This window comes from Tasmannia lanceolata, unplaced genomic scaffold (assembly GCF_043159265.1).
Source record: "Tasmannia lanceolata isolate RefF3 unplaced genomic scaffold, GAP_Taslan_0.1 ptg000008l, whole genome shotgun sequence".
Classification (NCBI taxonomy): Eukaryota; Viridiplantae; Streptophyta; class Magnoliopsida; order Canellales; family Winteraceae; genus Tasmannia; species Tasmannia lanceolata.
This window is the reverse complement of record NW_027518685.1, coordinates 55,325,701-55,340,911: the sequence shown is the minus strand read 5'-3', so window position 1 is coordinate 55,340,911 and position 15,211 is coordinate 55,325,701. Positions and strand designations below refer to the sequence as shown.

Here is a 15,211-nt window from a genome sequence, read left to right as displayed (position 1 = left end):
AGAAAACACACAGAAAAAGAAAGGCGCCATTCATAAACCACTTCCTCCTGGCCCAAAGGCCTACAAAAAAGGGAGTAAGGACAATAGGCACGCAGGCCCGAAGCCCCCAAGATCCCTAAGACAAAAAAAAGAAAGCACAGAGAATAGAGGCTTCCTCCAAAAAATCCGAACTCCCACCGCAATCAGCTCAGAGGGACTGGCCGCTGAAAGAGTTCTCCGCATCAGAAATCTCCCTATCGCTCTGTTCCCCGTCCGAAGAGCTTCCCCAACGCCGATTCCCAGCCAAACGGGCCTGGTCATTTAACCAGCGCACCCGGTTCCTCAGCAGATCGTTCTCCCCGCGCAAAGCAGCAATCTCCCGATCCATGTCCCTCATCCGGCTAAAAACCTCCATTCCCCTACGATGGACGCACGAAAAGAAGGAACGGTTGCGGTGAATAAACGCTCCATGAGACTCCCTCTCGTGCAGGGAAGGAGGCTGATCCACGTCCCCCTCCGCAACCCCTCGCTGAGGCCCCAACCCGCCAGAATTCGCCTCGGGGTTATTCGGACGACTCCCGTCGCGATCAGACCTGCGATCGCCGCCCGCAAAAGGACCCCGGAAAGGCGACGACATCTCGGACAAAGCCTGAAGAAAGGCCGGAAGATATCAAAGAGGCGAACAAGATACAAAGGGCGATATTCCTGACTTCAGGAAAGCTCACCCCTTTATAGAACCCTTATAGGACACCCGGTGTGGAAAAGTAAAGCACTTACTACCCGCGAGTCCGTTTCCTACTGAACAACCAAGCGGCGCCTCGGGAAGGAGCTGCCGGACGGAGCAGAATATCCGCTCGCACCCCAATGCTCCCATAAACGCCTTCACCACATTATCCTTTAACCATGCCAACGGGCCCGCTCCTCGAGGCCAATCAATGGATTAAAGGTCACATCACGATAACATGCAAAGACGACGCTATCACCGGAGCACGCCACGTGTCGCCCCCAGATCGACATAAAGCCTAACCTTCATAAAGGAAGTAGAGGGTAAAGGGCGAAATCGTACGAATTCGACACGCCTCGCTATCCCGACCCCACGCAGGTTCGGGCACCCCCCCCCCCCCCCCCGCCAAAACAAACAAACAAAAAAAAGAGATAAAACAGAGATAGCGCCCGGAAAGGTCGGAGCATCGCAAATTCTTGCAAACACAGAGATTCTCCATCACAAGCCGACAACTACAATAAGAGATATGGCCCAAATACACATAAGCTACCCATTAACATCCTCCTGGCCCATAGGCCTACAAAATAAAGGGAAACCAAAAAAACAGCACAGGGCACGCAGGCCTCAGAGATCCCCGCCAGAGAAGGGGATAGACACGCAGGAAAACATAAAAAGCCAAATCTTAGTCGGAGAACGACTCCTCCCCAGAAGAGCTCCCCTCCTCCTCCCAAGAGGTCTCCAGCAAGGGGTCCACCTCATATTCCAACAGCTGCTCGTTGAGAAGATGAACTTTCTTCTGAAGAACCTCGTTCTCCCGCTTCAAGTCCTTGATCTCCTGACCCATCTTCGAAACACGCCCACGCAGTTCCGTTCCCTGACGATAGGCTCGCGAGAAAAATGACCACTCCCGGGCAACGCGGGACCTGGACAATCTGTCCTTCCTAGGCAGGGAAGAAAGGCGAAGGGGGGGGAAGCCCGACGAAGCGCCCGGGCCCCTCTTAGCCTTCTTCCGACGAGCCACGAGATCCTCCCCCGGATCGGAGGACAAGTCAGGGTCGCTCGACGACTCCTGGAGGAAACGGGCCTTGCCCCTAACCCGTGAAGAAGAGCCAGACATGTTACTAGAAAATATACAAAAAAAAAAACCCCTACCGCAAAGGAAAGAAAAAGAGGGACGAAGAGCCACAAAAAGACACCAGGGTAATTCCCCTCTTTTAAACTCGGAAAAGAAATCCTGGTGCCTCGAGACAACGCAGCCTCCCTAACGACGCTGCCGCTTCCCAAGGACAGCCGCCAGATAAAACGGCACGTCTCCTCGCACCCCGGAGCCCTCGTAAATATCCTCATCATGACTTAGCTCGAACAAAACGTTACTCCCTTGGCCCATTCAATGGACCAAAGGAGTAAGGGGGAGTTATGATGGGGCACAAATACGGCTGCACGAGCAGATATCACCACGTGTCATCCATGCACGAGCAGAGCCCAACCATCATGAAGAAGGGTGTTGGAAAAGGGCAAAGACCACACATTCATGCCACGTGTTGCCCCCTCACCACCCAGGCCTCATCATCACAAATTAGGGAAGGAAATGGCCGCCAAAGCCACGCGCGCCGGCGAGGCAGAGGGACGGCCCAATCCTGCAAAGGAAGTTTTTTCCTCCATAATGATGAAAAAGGCCGCACACCCCCCTTTAAAAGGAGAGGGAAAGGAAGAAGAAGGAGGCCCTTTTTTTCTTTTGACCCCGGAAAGCAGGGAATTCACCCATCCTCCACCCCGCAACATCGAAAAAAGAGGCGAGGCAACAACGGAGGAGGCTAGGAATCCCATCCTGCCCTCCCTACTAGTCCCCTCCGACTCACTCACACACGCACCCAGAAATGTCCCCGCGCACTGGCCCTGGTAACCATGGCCAAAACCTCCTCCCTTTCTAGCTGTTCTTTATATTGACTGGTCGAAGGATCTGACTTGGGTGTCGAAGTGGTCGTCCGAGACCCACCCCGGACCCCCTGACCCCCTTTTGTTTGTGATTGCAGACCCCGTGGAGGCCCTCTACCGACCGCGCGATCGCAGACCCGGATCCAGACGCCATCAGGCACCACTTGATTGGATGATCATAACCAATCACTTTCTAGGCCTCATCTTTGATAGGTTGCAACCCAAAAATGGGGGCCGTTGGATGATCCTAAACCCTTCGATTAGAAGGGCTGTCATTACCGGAAGAGGTGTTAAACAGTAAGATGTTTGGAGGAGAGTGGGGGATTTAAATGGCAAGAAATATGAAAAACGGAATTAAATGTGTAGATACCCAAATGGAGCATCCAAACCCACGGCCCTCTGCAGTGGCAGCAGAGACTATATAAACACCTGATGATTCCCGAAATGTAATAGCAGAAGTGTATGTAGGCACACCATTTTTATCCATTCTGAAAAAATATGGTGGCCCTTGAAAAAATAGAGAAAAATATACCAGTTTTCATTTCTTACCAGGGCGACCGAACATGATGGCTTGTGCCTTCTCCGGCCATATATCATGTTAAACAAACTTGAAAAAATATCGTTAGGCTGAAATGCCATGGGCATAAAAAAAACCACACAAAATTGGGAATACATAGAAGTATATGGAAGGATTGAATGAGAGAAAAGGGATTCTAATTAAAAGAATCCAAGAGAAATGAGAAACCTTGCTAGTTTGATAAAAACCGAAAAGGAAGGGAAATGGAATGGAAATGTACGTGGGATAGAATAGAAAGTTGGGAGAGATTTAAGTGGAGAGGGAGAGATTTTAGGGATAGACGAAATCTACGTTGTCCACTTAAATAGTTAAATTACAAACCATCCGGATAAATTTGAAAAGATTTAGTGGGCGCAAAATCTAATTCTGTGAAAAACGATATTTGTTAGGGGCGGCAAAACTGAAATGGTAAGTGGCAAACTCAAATTTGTGGGCGGCAAATTCTGTTTTTGGGGCAGAAAAAAATTTCTCAAAAAAGATATTCCTGGAAAAGACGAATGACATTTTGGAATCCTACAGGCTTAGTATATATTATAGATAGATATATGCAGGGAAATGATATCTGCGCCAAGTGTTTTTGATAAACATGCGCTCCACTTGTTTGTCGTGTAGTATTTAAAGGGATGTCAGAGCATATTACGGTTCTCAAAAAGCGCTTAAAACCCTTTAAATGCTAGACGACAAACAAGTGGAGCGCATGTTTATCAAACCACTTGGCGCAGATATCATTTCCCTATATATATATATGTGTGTGTGTGTGTGTGTGTGTTGAATAACATGTATTTAGGGTAGTTTAGTCATTACTTGCAAGCTTAGGGGTATAATAGTCATTGTACATTGTTGCGCTATTTGGGGCCTATATATACATGATACATCATTTACATGAGGAGCTCCCTAGTGGAGACTCTCCATCTCTCTACTCTTCTTCTTCCTCTTTTCTAACCCTAATTCCATTTCAAACATGGTATCAGAGCTTCAGGGCTGATCCTTGGGAAAGAAGGAAAGAAGAAGGTTCTATCTCTCCCACGCCGTTCTCTCTCTCTCTCTCTCATTAACCCTCTTTGCACATCTCTTTTCCTCTCTCTATCTTTCGTATTTTTCTCTCATATAATCTCTCTCAGCATCCTCTTGAATCCCTAAAAGATCTTCCCCTTAGATTTTCTCTCCTCGCTTCTAAAAGCATCTCCCACGCATCTCAAAATCCCTAACATATCTCTCTAGTTTTCTCTCTTCTCACGCATCTCTCTCTCCAATCTTGCCGTACCGACAACCGAAAACCCTCTTCACTCTGTTGCGATTACCGACAACCCAAAACCCTTCGATTACTTCCACCTTGCGATTAATAATCACATGGATCCATCTTGCGATTACTCCCAAATCTCACCTTGCGATTAATTATCGCAGCCCTATGTTTTTGCAGTTATGCAATCGCATGTTTCTTTTTAAAATTATAAAATCGCACCCTCTCGCCTAAGTTGTAAAATCCGTTTCGTTCGCCGTTTCGTTTGGTGACCGGAACGAAACGCTTCAGTATTTCGGCCATTTCTTTCCGCATTTGGGTCGAAACTTTTTGTTCTGCATTCAAAAGGGAATTTTTTTTTAGAAAATAGTTAAAAAAATGAAAAAAAATGCAAAAAAAAAAAAATCAAAAATTGTTAGAAATTAGAGAAGCTTGAAGAGCTTAAAAGAAGATTAGAGTTCAGTAGATCTTAGTTGGTGGGAAAGTTTGTAAATGAAGTTTGTAAGAGAAGGGTGAAAGAGAAGAGTGCGGAAAAACAATGGTTAATGGGGGGGTATATATAGTGGTGTGAATGTTTGTGGATGCAAAAAGACAGAAAATACCCTTCCAACGGCTATAAAACAAACATAAATAGTCATAAATGAGGGTAGAATGGTCCAAAAATAGTCACAACGGCTATAATGGCATTCCTGTAATTTTTTTTAATTTTTTCTGCCTTTTCAAACAATATCGGCCAAAACAGGCGAAACAGAACGAAATCCGGAACAAAGCGAATTCCTACCGGATTTCGTTCCGGTTTCCAGACCGAACCGAAAATTCGGCCCATTTCGGCCGAAACGAAGTGAAATATACAACTTAGCTCTCGCCATTATCTACCTACAATTATCCAAGCCCTCATTCCTCATCTATTGTAGCTGTCAATCTCAAAAACAAAACAAAAAATTCTCAGATTCCTTCTTTGCTTGTCGTAAAACCCATTTTGGGTGTCCTCCACCCACTATTCCTTCCTTTCTTTCTTTTTTGAATTCATTTGGGAATAAATCTTTTGGCATCCTCCAAAACTGTAGATCTACTCACTAAAACCCAAACCTCAACTTCAAATTCATTTATTCTTCTCTTTTCTATATTTTTAGCTTGTGTAGCCTTTTTTCTTCGTCTTCAAGGTGCCCACCAAGCGTTTGATAAAATGTCTAAGAGGGGTTTTGTGCCTTGATAGTCTTCTTTTATTTGCAAGTTTAAGGTATTCGGCCTTCTACTTGAGGGGTGTTGTCATGTAGTCCTTTGTGAGTTCTTTGTGCTGTCTTTTTTCCTTGCTTATTAGTGTTGTCTCTTCTTGTTGTCACGCTGTCTTAGTGTTGCCTTCTTTATATCTTTCCTTGTGTTATCTCCGGGCTCATGTCTCGCCCGAGGGGGAGTATTGTTGGTGATTTTGTTCTTCGTCTTCTTCATATTGTCTTCTCCTTAATGTATTTCACCACTTTCCGAGTGTCAGTTTCATTCTTCAATTGTTTCTTCTCTTCGTGTTCTTGGCGTAGCTTTTACGCATTCATCTTATTTTTCTTCACCACTCTTCGAGTGTCAGTTTCATTCTTCAGTTGTTTCTTCTCTTTGTGTTCTTGGCGTAGCTTTTACGCACTCATCTTATTTTTCCAGCTTTATGCCTTATCTTCATCGGGCGATGGTTTTCCCATCGTTGGCCAGTTCACATGTGACAGTGTCCCCGTCGACCTAGTCTCACTGGGCAATGTATTCCCATCGTCCATCGTTGGTCAGTTTACCGGGCGGTAGTTTCCCCATCGTTGGTTATCTTCTTTCTTTTCTTCTTCCTCTCTTCAGGTGACGATGTTCATGCCATCAACCTTCTTACTCGACGATGGTGTCCCCATCGTTGTTTGGCTCTCTTCAGGCGACGGTTTCCCCGTCGACCTCTCTTCAGGCGTCGATGTTCATGCCGTCAACCTTCTTTCCAGACGATGGTGTCCCCATCGTTGGTTGCCTCACTTCAGGCAACGGTTTCCCCATGGATCTTTCTTCAGGCGACGATGTTCATATTGTCGACCTTGTATCCAGACGATGGTTTCCCCACCGTTGGTTGTTTATCTTATCCTTTTCTTCTTCTCTCCAGGCGACGATTTCCCCGCCGACCTTTTCTCCGATGGTTTCCCCATTGGCGGTTATCGGCTCTTGGCATTGTGCTGCTCAGCTGATGTCTTTGTCAACCAGTGCTACTTCGTCGATGTTCGTTATGCGCACCTTTTGTGTGCCTATTTTGCTCGTTGGACAGTTGTCGGTTCCTGCCATGGCGCTTCTATTGTTTGGTCATATGCGGATCTGTACGATGTGCTCTCATTCAGGGGGAGGCCCTGTTTGATCGCTCTCGCCGTTATGCTACTTCAGGAGGAGCTGCTCTTTTTTTATGGCTGTTAATGTAGATGTTGTTCACTGTGGCCGTTACTAAATTTTACTATGCTTTTCATTATGTGTCACCACACCAGCTTGAGGAGAGTTATACCAAGCAAAATGTGTATGAGCTTATTGTACTTCTTGTAATTTTTAGTTGGTTGTTGTAGTCTCCTCTGTAGCCAAGGTTTCAAATTCTGGTTTTCGTAATGCGTTTCGGTCCTGACCGAAACCGAAATTCGCCGCGAAATTTTGAAATTTCGATCGAAATCCAACGAAATCTATTCACCGTCTAATTTTTCTCAGACTTTATTTCGATCGAAATTTCCAAAATTTCGGCTGAAATTTTGGGATAATATTGAATAATTATAAAAATAATCAGATTTTTGGGTGAAATCCCTAAAATTTCGGACGAAAATTCTGGATAAACGAAATTTCAACCAAAATTTCGAAATTTCGCCGGGAAAGAAACTCCTGTTTCAGGTTTAGTTGATTTTGGTTTCGTTATCGACCGAAATCCGAAATTTCGGATTTCTGTCGAAATTTAAAACCTTGTCTGTAGCAAGCTGGAGTTCCATAGTATATACACTCCAACTTGGGGAGTGTTGAATAGCATGTATTTAGGGTAGTTTAGTCATTACTTGTAGTCTTAGGGGTATTACAGTCATTGTACATTCTTGCCCTATTTCGGGCCTATATACATCATTTACATGAGGAGTTCCCTAGTAGAGACTCTTCATCTCTCTACTCCTATTCTTCTTCCTCTCTTCTAACCCTAACTCCATTTCTAACCATATATATAAGTGTGTGTGTGTGTGTGTGTGTGTGTGTGTGTGAGAGAGAGAGAGAGAGAGAGAGAGAGAGAGAGAAGGCTTTGGCCATTGAAGCTATTGAATTATTGAATAAATTTTCAGAAGTTGCAGCCTTCAAAATCGTTGGAGTGAGATGCTTCAATCCCTTGCCTCATTGCGAGGCCTTGACAGCCTTGGAGTGATTCCAGGTCTGTTTTCTTTCCTCTTTCCTTTCTTTAATTCTGCTACTTTCATGTCTTTACCTGCTGGTCCCCAAAAACAGTTCCCTACCCTTGCCATCAATCAACCATAGATCTGCCCACGACAACCCCCCTCCCTCTCTCCCTCCTTTCCCCACCCCATTTCACCTTCCCATCCCATCCATTACCAAACCTTAACTCTAAAACTTGCTACCCTTAAATCGAACCCTTGTTGCCATACATGTTTCAATAAAGCTAATGCCTAACCCTACTTCTTGAAATGTCCTAATCAAGGACAGTCCCAAAACCCAGCAACAACAGTCCCTAGACCTTTATTATTGACCTCCCAAACCTGCGCCCATTGACCCTGCAAGCCAGTTCCTAACTTGCCAATTACAGTCTCCCATTCACCCAAATCCAGCTCTAATCAACAATCAAGAATCCATACACCCAGTGATTTTTCAGCTCTGTTATAAACTGCAGAAAATCCTCTACAGCTGAAAAACCCAGACCTATCCTAAGTCTGTCTATATCTCCTATCTAGTCCCAATAATCCTGAAATATTCAGATCTATCTAGATCTGTAAAAATACAGTCTCAAACTGTCCAAACTGTCCAGATCTGATTGACAGGCCATGATTTATCATAACGATCCAATTTAAAGAGTCCCGAATATCCACCTAAATTAGTTGTAACAGTCCTTTTATGTATCCAAACAGTTTATCCTTTCCATCCCCTCACCCTCTAGAAACCAAGGTTTTAAATTTCCACCAAAACCGAAATGTTTTTGCTTTCATCCCCATTGAAACTGAAACTTTAAGTGTATTAGCAATATACTATTCTATTATGTTTACATAATTATACTTATATGTGGTGTATGTATTATGTATAAATATTTATGTGAATTACATGTGAAATTTAAAACATAATGAATTATTACACATGCGTGACAACACATGTCATTACGTATTCGATGTTATTAAACCATTATTGAAGGGTTTTTTTCTTATTGGATGGTTTTTTAGTGTGTATTTGTGCTTATTCTAGCACTTCTTGAAGCTACATTTTAACTGTCCATCATTTGCATATTTTTCCATACGTTTCCATGATTTTACAGGATTTGCACCAAAATTTCCAACTAAAACCAACATATTTCTATTTCCATCACGACCAAAACACATATCATAACCAGAACTTTAAACCTTGCTAGAAACCAATCCCATATTCCTGATCCCGTACTATTCTATTATGTTTACATAATTTTACTTATATGTGGTGTATGTATTATGTATAAATATTTATGTGAATTACAGGTGAAATTTAAAACATAATGAATTATTACACATTCGTGACAACACATGTCGTTACGTATTCAATGTTGTTAAACCATTATTGAAGGGTTTTTTTTCTTATTGGATGGTTTTTTAGTGTGTATTTGTGCTTATGCTAGCACTTCTTGAAGCTACATTTTAACTGTCCATCATTTGCATATTTTTCCATACGTTTCCATGATTTTACAGGATTTGCACCAAAATTTCCAACTAAAACCGACATGTTTCTATTTCCATCACGACCAAAACACATATCATAACCAAAACTTTAAACCTTGCTAGAAACCAATCCCATATTCCTGATCCCGTGCCCCTTTGATGGTTCCCTAAACCTCAGCTTTTACCCCTTATCTACATTGCTATGATTAAATCAGCGGACACGAGTCAAATTTCCCTAAATAATCCTACATAAGTTCGATATTTGGGCTATAATATATAGTTTTCTTCACTTTTGGTCTTGCATCAAGGGGAAAAATTTGTTGACAAAATACGATGATAAGTAATAATCAAATGTTGAAGAGAACTTCCACAATAGAGCAAAAGACAGGTATGGTCCATCCATTTGGTGAGAGGTCGTACCGTCGTACAACAAACACAACAAAATGTACTTAGATGGTATCCAATTATTTCAAAGATTAAAACAAGAACATAGAAATCAACCTGTTTTTGTAACCTCAATGGCTCAGCAACCTCCTCATCATAATTTTCTTTGGGAAAATTCATATCCAAATCAACTTCAAGTTTTGACTGTTTAGGCTTCACCCTAACCTGGACCAATGAAATTATATTAAAGGGAAAGCCCACAAAAAGAGACCATGGAAAATATATATATATATATATATATATATATATATATATATATATATATATATATGAGGAAAGTGTTGGTGAGCTTAAGCTCACCAAACTTATGGTGAGCTTAAGCGCCCAATCACATTGGGGCCTACTTTGTTAGGATGATCCAAAGCATTCATTTGAAAGGCCCTTACATAGATGGGGTGTGTACCAAAAATCAGCTCCATAGGATCATCCTAACCCATCCATTTGTGGAGGTCAAAATGGACAGACATTATTTGTCCACAAATCTGCCCATTTTTGTCCTCCACAAATGGAGGGGTTAGGATGATCCTATGGAGCTGATTTTTGGTACACACCCTATCTATGATAGGGCCTTGCAAATGAATGGTTTGGATCACCACAGAAAATGTGGGACCCATGTGATTGGGGCGCTTAAGCTCACCAACACTTTCCTCTATATATATATATATATATATATATATATATATATACACACACACACACACTGGTAAAGCACTCCGCGCGATGCGCGGCGAGAAAAAAAACTTAATTGATATAAAACGACGTCTTAATAGTTATTTAACAAAAAAAAATAATGCATAGATTATAATTATTTCAATCAGAAGTTAGTTTTGATTCAAAGAAGTTAAAAGGGAGCAAGGGACATGATTACAATGGTAATACAAAACTAACACCATGAGATCCGTCTCAATCTTCGAAAGAAACTTTTTACCTATTTACATTGTGGCCATCAAATGGACGGTTTGGATCATCCAATAGTGGGGGCTAGATAGTGTTTTTACATTGTCGCCATTTGCATTGATTATAATTATTTCAATCAGAAGTTAGTTTTGATTCAGAGAAGTTAAAAGGGAGCAAGGGACATGATTACAATGGTAATACAAAACTAACACAATGAGTGGGATTGGAAATATCCCTCAAAATCTTCGAAAGAAAATTTTTACCTATTTACATTGTGGCCATCAAATGGACGGTTTGGATCATCCAATAGTGGGGGCTGGATAGTGTTTTTACATTGTCGCCATCAAATGGACGGTTTGGATCATCCTATGGTGTGGGTTGTATAGTCCATTTTGAAAAATAGGGGTGAATCTTGTAGTAGAACTGTAGAAGGGAGTGAATTTATCACCGGGCAATGCCATACATTTATATGAAGTGGGCCCCACAGAGCATCCATGACGTGGGAGCTATGCTGGCCATCAAATAGACGGTTTGGATCATCCAACAGTGGGGCTGGATAATGTTTTTAGCCATCAAATGGACGGTTTGGATCATCCTATGGTGTAGGCTGTATAACAGCCGCAAATGTTGACTTTTGGTCCACATAACATTTGGGATGTGCTAGCGTCCAATGCTAAAGGCATTTCGCGGATGGTTTGTTGCAACTGGCAGCAGCCACCTCGTGAATGAAGAGAAAATCTGAAACAGAACATCTGTGACATGTCTTCTACGATGGATTGTAGCAAATCTCTAAACATTTCATCTTCCACGTGTCAAGATAATGGAATTTTCAACAAAGTAAAAAAAAATTCCAAATTTCCGTATCCTTATATATATAGAATGGAAGCAAACTACCAGAACATATTTCACATTGCCACTAATTCAACACATTGCAAAAGCCAATGTTCCAAACTTGGAATCAACTCAAAAATCAGTGAATGGGTAAGTCATTAAAAATAAACAAATTTGATAAAAATTGTGCCAGTAAACCGAGTAGGTATGCAGAGTAGACATAGTCATCTCTAGCAGGCATTGAATCAATCAAATAGAATTTGAACATTGGTAGAACACATTAACAACAAAGATAGTGGTCACCTCTTGATCTTCCATTCAATTCATATTCTGATCCGCTAAATTTTTAACATTGACAAAAGCATTAACAACAAATATGATGGTGAATGCACCTCTAGACATCTTTTGTTCAACTCATACGGACGCCAACAAGGTCTACGAGGATATTACAATTGGTAGAACACATTTACAACAAATATAGTGGTCACCTCTTGATCTTCCATTGAATTCATATTCTGATCCGCTAAATTTTTAACAAGGACAAAAGCATTAACAAAAAATATGATGGTGAATGCACCTCTTGACATCTTTCATTCAACTCATACGGACGCCAACAAGGTCTACGAGGATATTGCATAACATATAGCTGCAAGAAAAAACAAGAAATTGTAAGTCAAAGTCACACTCCAAAGATGAGAAATACTATAACACAATAATTGGAAAACATTGCTGCATGGTTGAATGGAACGCAAATACATGAGGTCAACTTTTAAAAGAATTTTAGGTGTTTCCAATTTTTAACCACGTAGACACCAGGGAGCCTGCTGCCTAGGCTATTCAGGTGTTCTGACAGTGTACCATACCCAAATCCCATGATGTGAAAATATAAAACTATAACTCCACTAGAATCAGTCACAAAGTACATTGGAAAAAGGTCATTCCCTACTCTAGCAATCATCTAATTCAATGCATAGTAACAAGTGAATAATTAAAACAAACTAAAAGATTATCCGATGTTTAAAGAGAGAGATGCAAGCAATCCTAGAAACTATGAGCAGAAATCCGAGAAACTATGAACCTTTTACCAAAATATGGATGTCATACAGAGCATTGGATTTCCTTATTGGATACAAAAGCTTGTAAACATTATTAGGAATAAATAAAGAAAATTGTTCAACGTCAATAATCTCCTACATGAGCTAAAAGTTTTGGACTGCGCAAGAAACACGGTGGAAGTAATGTTTCCATGTGAGACTCTCTTCACACAAAAGCATAAACTAATAAACTATAAGTTAATATATAGATGAGTGCTTTACATATTCAACATAAAATGTGGGCAAGGGTCTTAAATTCCATTGTAGAGTAATATTTATATACAAAATCTAATACAGGTAAAGTTCATAGAAAACTCAAAATTCAGCAAAGATTATTCGAGAGAAGGTCAACCGAGATCCCAAAGTAGGCCCCGAAACATGATGCTAACATCAACAGCGGGCCTACAAAGATTTATTCATTACAAATGTTAGCAAACTAGATCTCTATGATGTAGATGACTCTTAGCGATTTCTACTACATTTTTGGGTAAAGTTATGTGATTTTTTGTGGGTACAGTGAAAGGAAAATTTGAATAGTGTTTTCTCTGTGGGCACAGTGAAAGGAAAATTCGAATAGTGCTTTTAGGTCAGAACCTGGAGTATTTCTAATTGAAATGTTTTGAAGATGAGAAAGTGGTATATTTGGCTAGGATAAGTAACTTATAATAGCAGAAGGAATCCTTGATGGAGTTTGGCAAGTAGAGAATCTAATTTTAGAAATTTTGTAGTTCTAGAAGTTGGCGTTCTAGATTTTCTTGGACAAAAACATGCAACACACTTTCTACTGTACTGCTCTAAAATGGAAATTAGGCTTTACCTTAGGTTGATCCAAGAGCTGAAATTGATCATATACCAATGGCTAGGATTAAAGTAAATTTTTAAGGTGTTTTAGGCCTATATATATAATTATATTAATGGAGTTTTGATGTAGTTTTCAAGGGGTTAATGAATAGTTACAAGTTTATTCGGTTTTGGGTTTTGCCTTTGATAATGTTTAATTAAATGTTTTATTGTTTTATCTCTCTAGCATTGTTTCTGAAGATCAATTGGATTGTATGGGTGATTGTTCAATTCTCTAGAAAGCTTTCTACTATTGGTGGACACCCAATACTTACATCAAAATCACTATAATCAACAAAGCATATTGTTAAAGGGAAAATACACTTGGTCTAGCAGTGAGTAAAATTCAATATAAAGTCTGCTAGATAGATTATTGCTTTCCTCTTATAGGAAAGATTTATCCTCACATTCCTATGAAAGAGTTCACTAATGTCTAATCTCGAATCACGAATCCATCTTTAAAAATGATAATGATCGTAGACACGTGGTCCCTTTCAGGTTCAAATAAATGTGGAAAACCCATCTGGACATTTGTCTCATCAGAGGAGCCTCGGAATCCACCATTCGTAGAGCGTGGAAATAGGTTTGCAACAATAATGAAGTAGGGAATACTCCTACCCTAGATGGACCCCCTCCCCAGCCCTAACCAAGTGAAGCTTAATTTTGATAGCTCTAGCCTATGTAATCTGACATGTATATTGAAGAAAGGGAGAAGAGGGAGGGGGGGCACAATGGACCACATATTTATCAATTGCAGGGTGGCCAGAAAGATTTGGAGCCGAATGCTCAATCGTGTCAGCATTTCTTGGGTTTTCCCCTTCCACTTTGTTGAGCATGTTGAAGGTTGGAACATCGGCTCATGGCCTTTGAACGGAGGAATGTAATGGAGGGTGGCCTTTCTGGATACTATCTAGGCAAATCACATTTTCAAAGACAAATCCAGAGAAACCCACTCCATCTTTCAGCAAGCTATTTCGATGAGTATTCTTTGGGCAAAAGTCCTCCCCTGTTTTAGGAGTGTCACCAATCATGTATTAAGATTTTTCTAGTGCAAGATTTGTAACAACCAGGAAGATCCATCATTTCCTACTCAACATGAGTCCTCTCCTGATGCTGGAATGCTAAAACTTAACTTCGTTGACTCCAGCTTGGAAAACCCGGACCCAACTGCGATTGTGTGCATGTTTTGGGGGGAAGAGGGAGGGTCCAAAAGATGATTTAGGTGCTATTAAGTGGGTCTTCTCTAGCCCCATCAGAATTAAGGATTCCAATGAGGTGGAAGTGATGGCTACCAAGCACGGCCTTCATTTAGTTGAAGGTGGTTCCTTAAATGTGATCAGATGGTTGAAACGCCTATCGGAATTAAGGATTCCAATGAGGAGGAAGTGATGGCTAGCCCGCATGGACTTCGTTGGGTTAATCTTAGTGATATCAAACTTCACATAGTCGAACGTGATTCCTTAAATGTGATCAGAGAGTTGAAGCGAGTTTGCCCCTACCCTTAAATGTGATCAGAGAGTTGAAGCGAGTTTGCCCCTACCCTTGGAGATTCGCCAACGCAATCGAAGAAATCTAGGAGCGACTAGAGGGATACCTAGTGTAATTTCAGCATGTTTGGTGGTCTTCTAATAGTGATGCCAATGGGCTATCCCGTATTGAAGTTGATAGGACTCACCTTGAGCTTTTTGAATTTCTTCCACCATAGTGTTTTTTTTTAAATGAATTTCGTCCCGCATAGTTATCCTTAGCTTTCAATATATTTTTTGCTTA

At 41.2% G+C, this 15,211-nt stretch overlaps 1 protein-coding gene across 6 annotated transcripts in view; it reads right to left on the bottom strand.

Moving 5' to 3' along the window:
• LOC143885364 (SIN-like family protein) overlaps nucleotides 1-15,211 on the bottom strand; it is a 115,511-nt gene that overhangs the window by 89,998 nt on the left and 10,302 nt on the right. For all 6 annotated transcript variants that reach the window (XR_013253248.1, XR_013253250.1, XR_013253247.1 and 3 more), the window contains exons 3-4: nucleotides 12,085-12,153; nucleotides 9,837-9,944 (exon numbers count right to left, since the gene is read on the bottom strand). Coding sequence is in view for 2 of the 6 variants with exons in the window: in XM_077389504.1 (XP_077245619.1) it covers nucleotides 9,837-9,944; nucleotides 12,085-12,153 (177 nt within the window). In the remaining 4 variants the exon portion in view is untranslated. The remainder of the gene's footprint in view (nucleotides 1-9,836; nucleotides 9,945-12,084; nucleotides 12,154-15,211) is intronic.